General features: G+C 50.9%; 1 protein-coding gene across 1 annotated transcript in view; it reads right to left on the bottom strand.

Annotated features, from left to right (window-relative positions):
• L3MBTL2 (L3MBTL histone methyl-lysine binding protein 2) overlaps positions 1-18354 on the bottom strand; it is a 19851-nt gene extending 1497 nt beyond the window's left edge. The window contains exons 1-15 of the mRNA XM_069491746.1: positions 18276-18354; positions 14945-15185; positions 13314-13447; positions 11158-11281; positions 10256-10335; positions 8569-8686; positions 7982-8116; positions 7600-7688; positions 4018-4249; positions 3523-3599; positions 3206-3310; positions 2390-2537; positions 1886-1968; positions 1282-1516; positions 740-805 (exon numbers count right to left, since the gene is read on the bottom strand). Coding sequence (XP_069347847.1) covers positions 740-805; positions 1282-1516; positions 1886-1968; positions 2390-2537; positions 3206-3310; positions 3523-3599; positions 4018-4249; positions 7600-7688; positions 7982-8116; positions 8569-8686; positions 10256-10335; positions 11158-11281; positions 13314-13447; positions 14945-15185; positions 18276-18299 — 1891 coding nt within the window. The 5' untranslated portion in view covers positions 18300-18354. The remainder of the gene's footprint in view (positions 1-739; positions 806-1281; positions 1517-1885; positions 1969-2389; positions 2538-3205; positions 3311-3522; positions 3600-4017; positions 4250-7599; positions 7689-7981; positions 8117-8568; positions 8687-10255; positions 10336-11157; positions 11282-13313; positions 13448-14944; positions 15186-18275) is intronic.

Here is an 18354-nt window from a genome sequence, read left to right as displayed (position 1 = left end):
TAACACGCAACATTCCTGGCCCTGCTGTTTTCAACAGCCCAGGGCCTCTGCCCACCTGACAAACACTATACCGTCACTCAATCTTAATCCTGCCCAGGGACCTCATCCCTGTTTCTGCTTTGTCTGGTTTCAGGACATCTTCCTTGCATGGTGCCATGTAGTAGAGACCACTTTGCCATCAGTGGCCTGGGCTCTGGAGCGCAGCTTTGCCCCCTCCCCCCTCTGCTGCCCCTCAAGCTGAGCCCACAATGGGGTCAGGATCGGTTGAGAGTGAGCTCCTGAGTGCCAGGTGGAGTCTAGCCACTCAGCAGCCTGCCTTGGCTTCCATCCTCAAGGAGGTCTCAAGGGAAGAATGACAGCCTTACAAAGAAAGCTTCTATTTCTTCCTGTGCCTTTTCCTTTAGAACCTAGCAGCTGCGATTGCCCAAGAGGCCAGGCCATTTTCTGACCCCGGGGCAGCAGGGATGGGGACCCCTGCAACCTCACTCTCAGACACGATCTCGTCTCTCCTCCTCAGGATCCTGACCCTGCCACAGACTGAACGCCCCTGTTTACACTCTGGATCCCCAAAGACACACGGTAAAAGGCCTATGGGCCAAAGGGCAAGGGAGAAGAGACAGGGCAGGACCGTGAAGAGAGCTATGCTGGCGGGACAGCGTCTTGGAACCAGTCCCGCAGGGCTGACCCCACCTCTGCTCTGGGTCCCACACCAGCCTGGCCGATTTGGAGCATCACTTACTTTTCTTCGCAAACTGTTTCTTTTTCTTCTTTGCAGCCTCTTTGGCCTTCAGAGGTGTGGTTGGTTCTGTTGTTGAAAGATAAGGCAAGAGAGATGAGAAGAGAGTTCTGGGAGGACACAGGGCACAGGTGCATCCTGAGACCCTTTCCACCCTCACACAGGACGCCCCAAGAAGGGAAGCCAAAGCTGGGCAATGAGAACAGGTGGGACTGGGGAGAGAGGCTGGAGAATAACTGTCCCTTCTTCCCACCCTGGTCGCTAGGGCTGCTCAGAGGGACCTGGGTAGTTTACCTGGGTGCACAAGGGCACGAGCATATGACAGAGTGGGCAAGATGAAGGAAGGAGCTCTGCAGGCCAGAGGGAGAGGGAGACAGAGAAGTCAGGACCAGCGGGGGGAGACAGGGCTCATTCTTTACACAGAGTGGTCCATGAGACTTCTTGATCTCATGCCAAAGAAGTAAGTGGGCACAGGGGAGGGGGCAAGAAGGAAAAAAGAAGAGGAAGGAAACTGAAGAGCCCCTTAGAGCTGAGAGCGCCCAGACCTGCGGCCACAGGTGGCTGGAGCTGGTAGCCAGTAAGCTCACACCAGCCGACGGGGTAGATGTCCGGGGACTCGCAGTCTACCCACTGGTCGTACTCGCTGTCCCAGCCATCAAAGTGGATACTGAGGAGCCGATGCACCACCCGTTTCACCGTGGCCACACAGATGAGCCGGGGCTCCATCAGGTCCACAGCCTCCAGCTTCATGCCCACCTTGAAGCCATGGTTGGGGCAGTCCTGGGTGAGGGAAGAAGGCAGTTGCCAAGCCAGTCAGCTCCCTGCCCCAGCAGGCTTGCCTGGGCCTGGGGTGGGGTGGGCTGGGGGGATACTGGCAAAATTGGGGGAGGGAGAGGGGCTGGCACTAGAATGCCTGCTGAGGCAGGTTCCTCTGGACAACATCCCACAGCACCTCTTTCCCAAGCACGAGCCCCTCTATGGAAAGAGAGTGGAGTGCCCATGTCACAGTGTGGGACTTCTCCCCTGGAAGTAGCTGATGTCAGCAGCAGAGGCACGAGAGAAGGGTTTGGAATTGCTCCTGTTGACAGCATTGGGCAGGGCCAGTCCCCAGGCTGCTGCAGGCCCTTGCTCCATCCTCGGTCTCCTCACCATGTTGAAGAGTCTCGATGGAGCAGCTTTCGACTTGGTCTTCTCCAAGTAGTTCTCCCAGTTGAAAGTCTGTGTCTCGTACCCTGGAGGAGCAGAAAACTCAGATGCATAGGGAGAGGAGGGGAAGCGAAAAGCAGGTTGGGGGAAATGAACATGCTGCCAAAGGGGTCCTGCAGCTTAGACAAGGCTCAGCCTGGAGTCTCCTCATAGCCTTCTTCCCTTGTCCCCAGGCTGGTACCTGTTCTAGGACCATGGTCCTATTGTGCAGGTTGTTCACTGCCCAAAGGGACAAGTGGGAACTCTGCTCACCAACCACACACCCACCATGGGCTGAGTCAGCCTTGGCAGTGAAAGGCTAGTGGTGGCCCTGGGTAGCTCTGTCACCTCTACCACACATCTTGAAAATCCACACCCCAGGGGTCTGATTTGACCAGGAATCCTGGCCTGTGGCCTCACCTGCTCCTTCTGACTGCAAGGCCAGCATGTGGTGGCCTATCATCTTACCTTTTGGGGGTGTGAGCTCAATATCATTCTTCTGGCAGAAGGTGGCTGGGAAGATGGCATGGGAGGAGGCGTGGTAGCAGAACCAGTCCGAGCCATCTGTGGAGGGCCCCCCGTCCACACAGATCATTAGGTAGCCGTCCAGGAGAACCTAGGGAGGGGTAGGGAAGATGGAGCATCGTGTCATGAACTGCACCCCACCCAGGATAAGGCGGCTATAATGGGGACACGAGGCAGAAGGGTCCAATGGATCTGGAGCTCAGCCTTCCCGGAGAACGCCCTGAGCTTCTGCGCAGAGGGTATTTGTCTTCCCCACTGGACAGCAAATGCCGAGCCAGCTGGGACTGTCTCGATGCCTGTGTGTTCTGAGGGCGAGCACACACGCCTGGCAGGGAGCAGATGTGCTGAATGGACACAGTAGCAGCATCCTCCGGGAGGCCAAGGGCGGGTGGCTGTGTGCTACTCAGGCTGCGGCAGTCACGAAGGACCAGTGGAGCAAAGTGAGCCCGGCTAGGGTCTTGGCGGCTAGGCTGGCGCTCAAAGGACATGGCCATGTGGCAGGCAGGCTCAGTGAGGTGACACCTGACACAGGACCGGGTTCAGGTGTTCAATAAGCACCCGTCCAGTGTGCCTCAGATCCTGACACGAAAGCAGATTCTGAGCAAGGAACAGGTAAGGCCCCTCCTCACAAAAATCAGGTCCTCCAGGAGCACCCAGCGCTGGGGAAGCAGGATGGATGACTGCAGTCCCAAGGGCCCAACAGTGGATGGCAGAGCTCTGCACCATGTCGGCCCCCTCAGAGGGCCAGCCCCAGGTCACCTTGCAGATGGTTGCCACGCAGATGTTGCCCAGATTCAGGGGGTCAATGGCCTCCAGTTTCATCCCCTCCTCAAACCAGCCGCCTTCTGTGTAGACAGCCCGTACCTGGAAAGAATGGGGCAGCTGGGGAGTCCCTGGGTGGGTCCAGGGAAAGACGGGGGGAGGGGCGGGGGAGTGGGGGTAGAAGCAGGCCTAACCTGCCATAGGCCTGGGAAGGAAATGGGGAGGGAAACGGGCAGTCCCAGGAAAGAGCCAGGGTCCTCAGGCCTGGAATGATCTATGGCCAAGGGGAACAGAGCCCAAGGGCTGTGCCTCACCTTCTTGAACAGGTAAGGAACGGCATCACAGTAGATTTTCCGGAAGGTGGGATGATGGGCCATGTCACTTCGCCTCTCTTTTGAGGAGATGGCAGAGGGAGGAAAAGAAGGGAGTTGAAGGCAGCTAACTGGGCCATCTCCACACCTCCCCTGTGCATATGCTCGAGGCTGTGTCTCAGCACCTGCCACCCCAGACCCGCAGACAGATGGCTCTAGCCCAGAAAACATCAGGAGCTCTCTGTAGGGATTATTCAGCCTTGAGACCCAGACTCTTCTTGCATGACGTGGGAGAGGATTGGAGCCAGGAGCCAACTCTTGATTTTACCACTCACAAGTTGCGCTGAGTGACCTCAGTCAAGTCTCTCAACCTCTCTGGAGCTCAGCACTGTCACCTGCAGGGTGCAGATGATAACCTACCTCCCAGCACTGTCATGCGGTATGGGGAAGGTGCTCCCACCCAATCCTTGGGAAGCAAAACCTAGGGCCACTGCTCACCTGACATCTTGATGCCGTGCCCAACGCGCCGTGACCAACCCACTGGGTGGATCAGGGGGCTCCACATGTGGCACCAGAAGTCGTCATCACTGTCGCCATCCTCATAAAGGAGCCGCAGGCGACCCCCAATTACTGTGTCTACCACAGCCATGCGGGTCCGTGATACCTGGGACTTGTCTACCACCTCTAGGCGCATGCCCTGCCGAAAGGGGTACTTCATGCTCTCCACCATCTGTAACGGCATCACATCGCAGGCCTGCTGTGGCCATGGGCCTCCTTCCACATCCCCCTTCCTGTTCTGTCTCTTCACAGAGCGTAGAGGACAAGGAAAATGTGGTGGAGTCATCCCACGCCAAGCCAGGAGGCGGGCAGGTGGGCACTCCTATGCCACTGGGTTCACCTTGGCCCTGATTCCCCAAGATGACGTAGAGGGAAAGCGCATGGCTCAGGAGTATGCCACTTCTCATCACCAAAACGCCAGTAAGTCAAGACGCTACAAATCACAAACCCATTTTAGACCAAGGACACTCATGACCCAGGGAGGTCAAGCAACTTGCCCAGAGTTGCAGAGACTCATCAGTGCCAGAGCAGGCAGGGCTTCGAACCTGGTGTCCGACCTGTGCTCTTCACAGGCTCTGCACTCTGATCCCCGAGCGCCCCGCACTCCCCTCTACCTCCTGGCCCTCTGTTGATGGCACATGCAAGACTCATGTCCAGAAAACTGAGTCCCCTTGTGTCTCCACATGTCCAGTTCCAGCCTTGGCCCTGACAGGCTGTGGCTCTGTCTGAAATGCTTTCAGCAGCAATCAGTATCCCCTCTGACCCAAAAAGGACCAGTGACCAAGATGCCCACGAGCTGTTCTTCAGAGAGCCACGGTGGTGAGTAGGAGATTCTTTTTGTTCACTGTGTCTCCAGAGCTGTCCTGGCTGGGCTAGGGGATAGGTATGGTGTGGGGCTTTTCCAGACTCAGGGCACTGCCGGCTCAGGGAAAACCTGCCCTGGCCAAGTCTAAGCACTGCCATTTCCAAACACACCAGGAAGGGGAGGTCGCGGAGGTCACAAAGCAGCTGAGGGGAAAAGCTAACACAGGATTCCTAAATCAGACAGACCCTTCAGCCCAGCTCAAGGGCTGGAATACATCCTGAGGCTGACCGCGTCCTATCACAGCAACTCATCTAGGAGAATGAGACAGACGGGGGAGGCCTGGCCTAGGCCCCTCTGGACCACCTCTCCACCCTCTTCCCTTCCTCTCTAGCCAACACAGTGCAGCCCAGAACCCAACAACACTTTACTGCCCTTATTTGTTTTGGATAATACAGGGGAATTTGAGCTCTGTAAGGGCAGAAGCTAGGATTGATTCATTTCTACACTCTCAGCTCTGGGCACAGAGTTAGTGCTCAGTTAATGTTTTTCCTCGAGTGAACAAACACATGCACACACACCTGACTTTGACTGATGAGTCATTTCTCATTCAAACATTTTGCTGAGCACTTACCATACTGTAGGCAACAATGGGCCATGTCTGAATTGGAGCTTTCTCCATAGACCCCGCCTCTTCTATCCTCCCCAGCCCCAATTTCCAGAGGGCTGGCAAGTCAGCAACTGGGAGTGCGTCCCAAGGGAAAGGCTTTGCCCCATCTAAGCTGTTCTCCACGTCACAGTATACAGCGCACCAAGTCCCTTCTCCTCAAAGCAGTGACCACCAAAGGATCAGCTCCCCAAGAGGCCTGTCTGGAACCCCTATACCCACATCTGGTCTCACAGTGCCTTCCCATTCTGTCCCTAGTGTCATCTTCTTGTCCCAATCAGGGGCTGGAGCTTTTGTACCCCCTCTAGCATGCACTGCAGGATTGGCTACGTAAAAGTCAGCGTGTGCTTGCTGACTGTTGATGTGGATCACTGCCCTCTGCCCAGAATCATGCTTTTAATGTAAAGAAAAAAAGAGGCCACTTCGTTACCCCTAGTGGGCTGTACCACCCACCACCATCTGCCTCATCCTAAGACAAGGGCTGGCTGAGGAAGAGTGAACAATCACCTCCAATCACCAAATCTGTCAACTGTGCAAAGCACTGTGGGAAAAGCTTAGTTTTGCTGGAGTAAGAATATAGAGAACATGAAAAGACAGTTAACAACAGAGAGATAAATAGCAAATCAGTATCCCATAAGTTCAAATAAGGAAGAAATCATTTCTATTTGGGGGAAAAGTCAGGGAATGCTCTTTGAGGTGCACTGAACCATTCCATGCCGAAGGCCAACTCTCCGTTAGCAAAGGCTCACGATGTGCAACCTTTTCATGTGGCGTCCAGTGCCGTGGGTGAGATTCGATCTTTATTTTCCACTGTTGGCTTCCATACAACCCACGCTCTACAGATCAATGTAAAATTTTGTCCACGAAGCCTTCCTTGATATCTGCTCCTCCTCTGAGGCCAAAAGGCCACTTGAATTGCGTGTCCTAGCAGCACTTGTGCTGCTTTACCCTGCACACGCTGCAGGGCTTACGTAGGGCAGCATGGGAACAGCACCTCTGAGCCCTTGGTTCAGGAGACCCCAGAGGCAGCCCAGGCACCTGTGTATGAGAGCCCCACGACGAGAGGCCTGGCACAGAGAGGTGGGAGAGAGAGTCTTCACTATATAAACTTTTGATCCCTTCGATTTTTTTTTTTTTTTTTGAGACAGAGTCTCACTCTGTTGCCCAGGCTAGAGTGAGTGCCATGGCGTCAGCCTAGCTCACAGCAACCTCAAACTCCTGGGCTCAAGGGATCCTCCTGTCTTAGCCTCCCGAGTAGCTGGGACTACAGGCATGCGCCACCATGCCCGGCTAATTTTTTCTATATATATTTTTTAGCTGTCCATATAATTTCTTTCTATTTTTAGTAGAGATGGGGTCTCGCTCTTGCTCAGGCTGGTCTCGAACTCCTGAGCTCAAACGATCTGCCCACCTGGGCCTCCCAGAGTGCTAGGATTACAGGCGTGAGCCACCGCGCCCGGCCCCCTTTGATTTTTTTACCATGTGCATCTATGACTTTTTAATTTAAAGAACTAGTTTTTTTTTTTTTTTTTTTTTAACTCAGCTCCTACAGGACTAAATAGTTTTTTAAAAGAAAATTAAATGCCACACAGATATTTCCCTTGTTCAGAACAAAGGCTTATAATAATTCGTGTGCATGACTTTCATTTCCTCTGCCAGATGGGAGATTCCTGGATGGTAGCATCTGTATTCTTTGTACTCCCAAAGTGTGCCTTGTATGCAATAAGTACTTAATAAAATCTATTGAGTGAACAATCCTGAAAAATGCTATGAGCAAAGGTAAGGATCTGGAAGAGCAAAAGGCAGACAGAACAACAGATCAATGTGGCTGGAGCAGAGTCTAGGTGGGGAGGTGACTGACTTTGGGGAGGGCAGATGGCAGCTGCCGTGTGGTGGCGTTTGGCTCCATCCTTGAGAAATGTGGAGCCACTGAAGATTGCCTAGCAAGGGAATCTTAGACAAAATACTCCGATGAGTAACACGAAGGATGGATAAAACTGGGAGAGGGGAGGGAGGAGAACAGTTAGGAGACCCAAAGGACTCACTGCCAGACCTTGATGTGGAAATCCACGGGAAGTGTCCTGGAGCCCACCAACCGTTTCATGAGGTAGCCCTTCCAGTCGGTGAACTTGGCATGGATAGCTGTGGAGACAGCAGCGGAATCCCGGTTACACACACCCCGACAGGGGGCGCCAGAGCTGACCCAGAGACCAGCACAGGGGTTGGAACAAGTTATTTCTGCTTCTCCAGGCCAGCAATGACTTCGTTTTATAAAACCAGGCTCCACAACTTGGATGTGCCCCAGGGCCTCTGGGACAGGGAGGTCAGGAAGCAAAGGGAGAAGTAGGTTCTGTTCTAACAAGGCAAAGGACTCTCCCTCTACCAAGGTTCATGCCCTATAGGAACCAGGACAGAGAACGTTCTCATCCACTCACTCCGAGGGGGCACTAGGATCTTGCTGTTGATGGCGCACCATCCGATGGGGTGGACATCCACGGTTCCCAGGTTGCACCAGAAGTCATGGCTGGCATCATTTTCAAAGCCTTCATACCGGAGCAGGACCCGGTACCCTGAAAGGAAGGAAAGGGCACTGTGAGGGAGGGTGGGATGAGGAACAGCATGTTCTTAGGCCTTCCTTCGTCTCGAGCCTAAACTGGACTTCCTGGTGCCTATTCCAAGAACTTGCTCCGGGCAGGTGGGTCCCTGTTGTCCGTAATAGTAATAGCCCAAATAAATCATGCCACTTATGAATATTTGGAAAGCATTATGGCATGGTGCTGAGTTAATTTTCTACAGCCTGATCATGCCAGGAATAAACTGAAGAAATTGGAGTTTTCAAGCCTGCCAGGCTCTGTGCTCCCCTCTACGGTGGAAGAATCCTAAGAAGGGGGCAGAAACTACAATGGATGGGGTTTTTGTTTGTTTTATGAAGCCAATTTCTGCCTATGACACTGCTCATCCGTCTAGAGATGTCACCCTCTAGACAGATCCCTGACCCCACCTTGGCCAGGAGAACACCCACCTGCCGCCTGAATGACAGAGGCAATCCAGTACACCCGGCTGGGGAGCACGGCGTCACTGTTGAGCACCTCCACCTTCATCCCCTTCATCACATCCTCCCACTGGTCATAGAGTGGGACCTGTGTGGTGATGAGAGTGTTGTGTTCAAGAGGGAGAGCGGCTTTCTGGGCTGGCAGGGGACAGTGCCTGCCTCACAGCCCGAGTCATCAAGTCCTTCTTTGTACCTCAACTTTCCACATCACCCACTGTGTGCAGAAAGCCAGGCACAGTACCAGGGGTGAAGACATGAGGCCTGCTGTCCTTAGAGCTGAGCCGGGGGATGGGGGTGGAGAGGCAGGGTGATGCTTGGAGACCCAGAGTCAGACAGACCCAAGTTCTCATCTTGATAGGACTAGCTCCTAACTGTATCATCTTGGGCACATTACACCTTTGTCCCTGTGCCAGCCATGCAATAGTAACACTTTCTAGTGCTCACCACTTGCCAGGTACTGTTCTAAGCACAAATATTATCTCCTTCAGTTGTCACTCAAACCCGAGCACAAGTCTTATGACCCCTCATTTACGCAAAGCCGTCCACCTGCATATTCGTTCTCCACCTCTCCTCCTATTAAAAGGCTCCATGGGAACACGGGACTGCTTTTGGTTGCCTTCCCAACACTTAATCCTTGCTTTGCTGCCAATAGTATCTTGACTCTCCTTTAGGGAAATTCACCTTTTTTCATTCCCATTCCATCTCCCTGGTCACAGAGATTGGTTCTTCACAGAACCTTGAAATAGCTGGCTGTTCTAGGCCAGTCACACAGGGGCAGGCTTTTTACAGGGCATATTGAATCGTGTGTGTTACACGGAAGTATGAGATAACTCCCCTGAAATGAAAATGCTGAGACTGCTAGAGAGTTCCGGGCAAAAAAGAGGTTTTGTCCAGTAGGAAAGATGTTTCCTTTCATTAGCAAGTCAAAGAGGAGAGGAGTAAGAGAGTTAGCTGAGTCAAGAACCAACTTGTCCTTGTTCAGGGCACTCCCCAGAGTTCACTGGCAGTTCAGAAAGGAGGCTTACTCTGGTTGGAAGACTCCAAGACTAAACCTCCTCCCAGATTTCCTGGGGTTTGGGACATTGGTTTCAAAGCTAAAACACAAGCACCGCTACTGGCTTTGCACCTGGTCTGCAGGCTACAGCTGCTGAATATTAAGTTCTTGCACTTAAGCCCAGCCTGCCAGGAACTTGCCCTTCTTTCTGGTTTCTCAATAATAGGCATCAGGGAGCCCTTCACAGAAGTGGGCTCCAAGAGGAAACTACATCTGCCTCCTGGGGGACCAAGGGGCCCAGGGTAGTACAGAAGTACCACACTTTCCATGAGAAAACATTAAAAATGGGGGTGAAAGGAGAGAAAGGTTTCAGAGTTGGAAAGCCCCTTGGAAACTGGCACAAAATTCCATTATGTGAATAAACTCTGAGGGACCTCAGGGGAGGCATAGTTGAGCACAGTGTGAGAAGCCCTCAGTAATTGTTTGGGGGAGGATTTTTTGAGAAGTGAACAGATACAAAGGTAAAGATGGAGCAAAGCTGGGCTTCTCCCACCCAGACCTCACTACTGCTCTCTCCCCAGTGCCACCGTCCAGCCTGGGGAAGCAGGTAGGGAACACCGAGGCAGCTCCCAGGCCTCCCTCCCTCAGCACCAGGGCACTCACATGTTTAAAACAGCTGACAGGAGCAGCCTTGTAACTGTGATCCTTCAGGAACTTCCCCCAGTCGAAGCCCAAGACCAGAGCTGCAGAGCAGAAGGAGGAAGAGTCAAGACCAGCAACAGCCACTCCGGGGACCTGGACCTGAGGACCCTGTGGGGCCTGCAGATGTAGGTCCCTCCCCCTCCCCAGCAGCCCCTCTCTCAAACCCATACCTGCCCCACCAGTGGCCATCAGAACAGATGAGGACTCAATCTAAAGGCCAAGACTCTCAGGAGTAGAGGAATATTCAAAGGGAAAATTCACACCCTTCTTCCCCCAGATAAGGAGAAAAATTCAGTGTCCCTGGGCTTAAATTCCTCAGGCCTTCCTCAATCTGATTGGCCACGCCCAATCTAAATGACCCTGGGTGAGGGGGCAGTGGCACATAACCACACCCCTCCTGGCTGCTAAGCTCAATTTCAGTCAGAAGCTCAGACCAACTATAGCAGAGTTGCTTTGTGCCTGCATTTAATTTGCTTAGAAGTTGCCACACACTCAGAAAAAGAGAGGGAAATATTCCTTTCTTATCCTGCCATCCCTCTGCACATGCCCCTTCAAACCAGACTTGGGCCTCACTGCCCCAGGGAAACAGAAGCGAAAGGAATACATACAAAGAGAAACAAAAGCAGCTAATTAATTTTTGGCTTTTGAATTATCAAGGGTAGGAGTCCTGGCAATTTAAGGGTGGTCCAAAGAAGTTTCTGGGGTAATTTCCACAATGCCCGACAGGCGAGGAAGCTGCAATTCACAGTAAGCCTGGGTCAGGTCCTCCTTTCCCAGTGCTCACTCCCAGTGAAGCCCACCCCAGGCTTGGCCCCCACCCCGGCCCTAATGGCTTCCTAAGCACCAGTCCTCTGCTGTCTTACCATCTTGCCCTGTTGGTGTCCCATCTGCTAACTGTCCTGTCCCTTGTGAGTGGAGGAAGGCTCCAATTTTGGCAGACCAGGCCGCCTTGTGCAGGACTTTGGCTTTCTTGGTAGGTGGTTTCCCCTGGAGGGAAGAAGAGGAGAATGTGTGTAGCCTACTGGTAAAGAACACGCTCTGGATTTGGACTGCCAAGGTTGAAATTCTGGTCTTGGTCTAGTTACTTAACTTCTCTTGGGCTTGAGTTTCTTTGTATGCAAAACAGAATGGTGATAATAACAATGCTTAGCTCAGAGGAAGGTTGTGGGGGAAGGATGGGAGGGTCAGCGGGCTGCAGAAGGGACACACTCTATCTTTTAAGCCTTTGCTCCCTGAAAGATTCAAGTTTCATCATGTCCTTCCCTCCAGTGCTCCTGAAGATCCACAGCAAAGAATGGGCTTCAGAGGGGCCAGAAACTCTCTGACCTGGGAGGCAACATTTTGTACGTACATGAATGTTCTGTGGAGAGGGCTCATGGCTTTCATCAGGTGCCCAAAGGGGGTCCTCCCCCAAAGGGAAAGGCCACCAATCTGGTCTGTGTCTTGTAACTTAAGCACTTTGATCACAAAGGCCAAGAATTTACTAAAATGATCAGTGAAGTAGAAATTTGGGTTTAAATCCCAGGCAGACGTGGGGTCAAATCCTGGTTCTACCATTTTTAGTTATATACCTTTAAGTAAGTTACTAAAAGTTTTTGAGTCTTCAAAATAGGAATTTTGGCCAGGCACTGTGGCTCACACCTGTAATCCTAGCACTCTGGGAGGCCGAGGCGGGTGGATTGTTTGAGCTCAGGAGTTCGAGACCAGCCTTAGCAAGAGCAAGACCCTGTCTCTACTAAAAATAGAAAGAAATTATATGAACAGCTAAAAATATATATAGAAAAAATTAGCTGGGCATGGTGGCACATGCCTGTAGTCCCAGCTACCCGGGAGGCTGAGGCAGAAGGATCGCTTGAGCCCAGGAGTTTGAGGTTGCTGTGAGCTAGGCTGACACCACGGCACTCTAGCCAGGGCAACAGAGTGAGACTCTTTTTTTTTTGTTGTTGTTGAGACAGAGTCTCACTTTGTTGCCCAGGCTAGAGTGAGTGCCGTGGCGTCAGCTTAGCTCACAGCAACCTCAGACTCCTCGGCTTAAGCGATCCTACTGCCTCAGCCTCCCGAGTAGCTGGGACTACAGGCATGCGCCACTATGCCCGGCTAATTTTTTTCTATATAGATTTTAAGTTGTCCATATAATGTCTTTCTATTTTTAGTAGAGACGGGGTTTCGCTCTTGCTCAGGCTGGTCTCGAACTCCTGACCTCGAACGATCCACCCGCCTCGGCCTCCCAGAGTGCTAGGATTACAGGCGTGAGCCACCGCGCCCGGCCTGGAGTGAGACTCTGTCTCAAAAAAAAAAAAAAAAAAAAAAAAAAAGAAAAGAAAAGAAAAAACAAAATAGGATTTTTTTATTTTTTTTTTTTTGAGACAGGGTCTCTCTCTGTTGCCCAGGTTAGAGTACAGTGGCATAATCATAGCTCATTGCAACTTAAATTCCTGGGCTTAAGTGATCCTCCCACCTCAGCTTCCTGAGTAGCCAGGGCTGCAGTTGCATACCACCACAGCCTGGCTAATTTATTTATTTTTGTAAAGATAGGGGTCTCACTGTGTTGCCCAGGATGGTCTTGAACTTCTGGCCTCAAGTGATCCTTCCCCCTCTGCTTCCCAGACTGTGGGGATTACAGGCGTGAGACATCAAGTCAGAGACAAGGCATGGACTTCCTAAAGCCACTGTGGCTGGTGAACCCTGTGCCTGTTTCCCAGCTTCCTTTCAAAGCATTTATAAAAGTGGGGGTGAAGACCAAGGGCGTCAGACTCCCCCAAGGTTGTTGTTTAAAACTTACTGAATACATCAGACTCTGGGGGAGGAGGGTAGCTCCGGGAATCTATAATTTAACAAGTTCCAGAAGTGGATTGCTCTGCCCTCTGAAATTTGAGAGCATAATACCAGGAAACTTACAACCTTAGATGGCCACAAGCAAGGAGCTTACAAAGCCCTCTTGGCCCCTGCCTTCAGTCAGTTGGTGGTTCCTGTCTCTGCACTCAGGGACCCAGGGAGGATCCAGGTGGCTGCCTCTCACCTGTAATCTAGCCAAGATACTGGCTTTCTTGGAGTTCGAGGAGTAGCTCCTGGAGCAGGACACGCTGCAGAACCTCTTGGTCTTGGAGAAGAAGGCTTCCCTTGTGCCCACGATACCACACATCTCACAGACAGCTGGGAAGAGAACTTAGCACATGAGTTATCTGATACAGCCACTTCAAATCAAACAAAATGATGAGTCCTTCAAAACCTGAGACACTGCACTAACCAGGTAAGCCCAGCCCCCACTAAGGCTGACAGAATTGAATAAGAGGAGCAGGACGAGGTAGTGGTGCATACATCTGACTCTACCTGCCCTAAGCTCTGCTGCTTGGCCTCCCTTGCCTGTATGTGTCAACAGAGCCAAGGAAAACAGGCTCTGTTTTTTGAGGTAAGTCCACAAGGATGACTGGGAAAACAGGCAAGTGCTGAAAAGTTTGCCAAAGGAAAATGACAAGAGAAAAAATTTATAGGAAGAAAAAATACCAAAGTCACTTCACCTCTGTGGCTCTTTTCTCATCTATATGGGAATGAGGTAGAACTAGAGCAGTTTTTCAACACTGACTTCACATTAGAATCATGTGGGGAGCTTTTAAAAATGCCCAAGGCTGGCCGGGCGCGGTGGCTCACGCCTGTAATCCCAGCACTCTGGGAGGCCGAGGTGGGCAGATCGTTTGAGCTCAGGAGTTCGAGACCAGCCTGAGCAAGAGCGAGACCCCATCTCTACTAAAAATAGAAAGAAATGATATGGACAGCTAAAAAATATATAGAGAAAAAATTAGCCGGGCATGGTGGTGCATGCCTGTAGTCCCAGCTACTCGGGAGGCTGAGACAGGAGGATCGCTTGAGCTCAGGAGTTTGAGGTTGCTGTGAGCTAGGCTGACGCCACGGCACTCACTCTAGCCTGGGCAACAGAGTGAGACTCTGTCTCAAAAAAAAAAAAAAAAAAAAAATGCCCAAGGCTGAGATTCTAATGAATTGATCTGCAGTGGGACACTGGCACCTGTAGTCTGTTAAAAGCTCCCCATGTGATTCTACTGTGCAGCCAGGGTGGTGGCCTCTAATGGTTACTTTCAGGTTTTTAATTTTTTAATTTTATTTTGTGGGGGGTTGTGAGGAGGGGTGCTCAGTTGCCTTGTTTTTGTTGAGACAGAGTATCATTCTGCCGCCCTGGATAGAGTGCAGTGGTGTCATCATAGCTCACTGCAACCCCCAACTCCTGGGCTCAAGTGATCCTTCTGCCTCAGCCTCCCCGGTAGCTGGGACTACAGGCATGCGCCACCATGCCCTGCTAGGTTTCATACCATCTCAACATCCAGGCTTAGAAAGCCATAGCCTACTCTCATAAATCATGTTACTGACTGGCATCTAAAATGTGCTGAGTAAACATTAGTTGTATGAAAGAATGAATGAAATCACAATTTGAAATCAGAGTGCAGCAGAGGAAATGATGCTTGTGGCTACTTGGGGTGCTTCTGTCTCCCTTATAGGTCCTTAGACATCTGATCCCTTACACATCAGAACAAAGTCTTTTACATATGGACAGCTCTGCCCACATGGCCTGTATCTATCCCCCTCTTCCTCTACAATCTCCTGACACCTCTTGATCTTCAGGGGACACTCTGAAGGCACCTGGCTCAGAACCACTGCCATCCAAGGAGCGAGGAGTCCCAGGGCTGAGCAAATGCAGTGGGGAGGTGGGCAGCTCCCCAGCTTCCCGATCCTCATTTTCTGCTTCACTTGACTCCTCCAGGTAGGAGCTGCTCTCACTGCCCACACTGCTGTTATAACTCCGAAAACTATCATAGCCACCAAACAGCTCCAAGTCATCATCTTCCTCTTCTTCCTCCATTGGTTCTGAAGACCGGGTCTCCTAGTGGAAAGATGACACAAACAAGGCAGAAGGAATCATGATTGGCTTTAGTGTACGGGGAGAGAAGCTGCAGACCTGCCATCAGCCCCTCGTACTTTTGGGAACCTTGTGGTGGCTCACGCCTATAATCCTAGCACTCTGGGAGGCCGAGATGGGAGGATCACTTGAGCTCAGGAGTTCGAGACCAGCCTGAGCAAGAGCAAGAACTCGTCTTTACTAAAAATAGAAAGAAATTAGCTGGACAACTAAAAATATATAGAAAAAAAAAATTAGCCGGGCTTGGTGGTGCATGCCTGTAGTCCCAGCTACTCGGGAGGCTGAGGCAGAAGGATTGCTTCAGCCCAGAGTTTGAGGTTGCTGTGAGCTAGGTTGATGCCATGGCATGCTAGCCTGAGCAACACAGTGAGATTCTGTCTCAAAACCCCCCCCCACAAAAAAACAATTTAAATCAGAAAAGTTAATTTGGGACCCAGATTCCTTTAAGGAAGATTTGAGAGGCAGATGACACATAGATAGCTGTGGCTTTGTGGTAGGTACCACAGCTTTGGATTCAGCTCTGATCCTAATTAGCTGTGGGACCTTGGGCAAGTCATTTAACCTCTGCAGGCTTCAATTTTCTCACCTATAAGAAAAATATTTGGGGCCGGGCGCGGTGGCTCATGCCTGTAATCCTAGCACTCTGGGAGGCCGAGGTGGGTGGATCGCTCGAGGTCAGGAGTTCGAGACCAGCCTGAGCAAGAGTGAGACCCCGTCTCTACTAAAAATAGAAAGAAATTATCTGGACAACTAAAATATATATAATACAAAAAATTAGCCGGGCATGGTGGCGCATGCCTGTAGTCCCAGCTACTCGGGAGGCTGAGGCAGTAGGATCGCTTAAGCCCAGGAGTTTGAGGTTGCTGTGAGCTAGACTGACGCCACAGCACTCACTCTAGCCCGGGCAACAAAGCGAGACTCTGTCTCAAAAAAAAAAAAAAAAAAAAAAAGAAAAATATTTGGCTCACAGGATATGAGATGCAAGTGAGATGCTGTATATGAATCTACCTAGCATGTAATAGAAAAAGTGTGAAGCAAGGTGAAGAATTTGGGCTCTGGGTCAGGGCTCAATACCATCTCTAGTGCTTAAGTCAATCTTTTAGTGCCTCAGTTTCCACACCTATGAGGATAAATACTACCTATTTAATAGGACTTGGGGGAGAAGTAAGAGATAATACAGGGAAAGCACTCAGAACAATGACTTGCACATAGTAAGTACTCAATAAATGTTGGCAGTTTTTACTAATTGAAAGTATAGAGGCTGAGTGCAGTGGCTCACGCCTGTAATCCTAGCACTGTGGGAGGCCGAGGTGGGAGGATCCTTGAGGTCAGAAGTTCGAGACCAGCCTGAGCAGGAGTGAGACCCTGTCTCTACAAAAAAATAGAAAACTTGGCCAGGTGTGGTGGAACGTGCCTATAGTCCCAGCTACCCAGCAGGCTGAGGCAGGAGGATGGTTCAAGCCCAGGAGTTTGAGGTTGTAGTGAGTTATGATGACGCCATTGTACTCTAGCCAGGGAGACAGAGTGAGACTCTGTCTCAAAAAAAAAAAAAAAAAGAAGAAGAAGAGAAGAGGCGAAGCCAGGTGCAGTGGCTCACGCCTGTAATCCTAGCACTCTGGGAGGCCGAGGTGGGTGGATCGCTCGAGGTCAGGAGTTCGAGACCAGCCTGAGCAAGAGCGAGACCGCCGTCTCTACTAAAAATAGAAAGAAATTATCTGGCCAACTAAAATATATACAGAAAAAATTAGCTGGGCATGGTGGCGCATGCCTGTAGTTCCAGCTACTCGGGAGGCTGAGGCAGTAGGCTCGCTTAAGCCCAGGAGTTTGAGGTTGCTGTGAGCTAGGCTGATGCCACGGCACTCACTCTAGCCAGGGCAACAAAGCGACACTCTGTCTCAAAAAAAAAAAAAAAAAAAAAAAAGAGAAAAGAAAAGAAAAAAGAAGCATAGGCTCTCAAATCAGATATGCCTGGGTTTGAATCCTGGTTCTACCGCTTATTAACTGTGTGATTTTTGTGCAAGATATTTAACCTTGCTGCCCTCAGTTTCTTCATCAATACGAGGGAGATAATAAAATGCCCTCTTTAGAGGACTGTTATGAAGTTTAAACTAACATATGCAAAGCCTTGTTCTATTTAGAGCAGTTAGTAACAGCTCTAAAAATGTAAGCTATTATTCTTATTTTCCATAATATTATTTTCCCTTACCCTTGTGAAGTTTTTGAGCGATTCCACTTTATATTTGCAACTACACATGAAAATATGCTAGAAAGGAAACCAAGTTCAAATATAAGGTGCCCTTGCTGGGCTAGGTGGTGTGCACCTGTAGTACTTGCTACTTGGGAGGCTAAGGTGGGAGGATTGCTTGAGCCCAAGAGTTGGAGGCTGCAGTGAGCTATGATGGCGCCTGTGAATAGCTGCTGCGCTCCAGCCTGGGCAACATAGTGAGACCCTATCTCTAAAAACAAAACAAAAATATAAGGTGCCCAAAAGCCAAATGATTAAAGAGTGGTTAGGTTTTAGGGGCTGACAGACTTAGTGCCCACATTCTTTACTTTCCAGCTGCGTGAACTCCTGGGGACTTGCACCACCTCTCTAAGCCTCAGCTGCTTTCACCATAAAGATGAAACAGTAACACAGGATTGCTGTGAGTATACTGCACGTGAACGTTCCAGGCGGGAGTAATGTTCACTAAACTTTAATCTGCCTTCACTTCCCACCTGATGTAACAGGCCTCACTAGCCCTAAAGAACCCGACCACGAGACAAGGAGGACAAAGAAAATTCAGGAGCTCTCAGATCCTGAACCCAGTTTCCCTTTCCCCAAGCCTGGGAGGCTGTTCCTCCCTGAACCCTTCGCCGAGAGTGGATCTCAACAGTAGGAGAGCAAAAAGTAACGCTAATCGCTCCTAGTCCTGGCTCAGATTAAGTACCTCAGTTTATCCATCCTTCCACCCTCCACCCTCAAGGCGTCGCTAACAGGCCTAAAGAAGGGCCCACCGAGCGAGGATCTTCGTGGTACCCTTTCCCAGTTACGCTAAGTCCTCTCCCTCTCACCTCAATACCCCGGGGCTTCTCCATGAGACCTAACTCAATTCCTCCAACCGTCACCAGGTGCTGGAAGCCATATTGGCCT

The sequence above is a fragment of the Eulemur rufifrons genome, chromosome 16 (assembly GCF_041146395.1).
Source record: "Eulemur rufifrons isolate Redbay chromosome 16, OSU_ERuf_1, whole genome shotgun sequence".
Classification (NCBI taxonomy): domain Eukaryota; kingdom Metazoa; phylum Chordata; class Mammalia; order Primates; family Lemuridae; genus Eulemur; species Eulemur rufifrons.
Note: the sequence above shows the minus strand (reverse complement) of the source record. Positions and strands in the feature narration are given on the sequence as shown.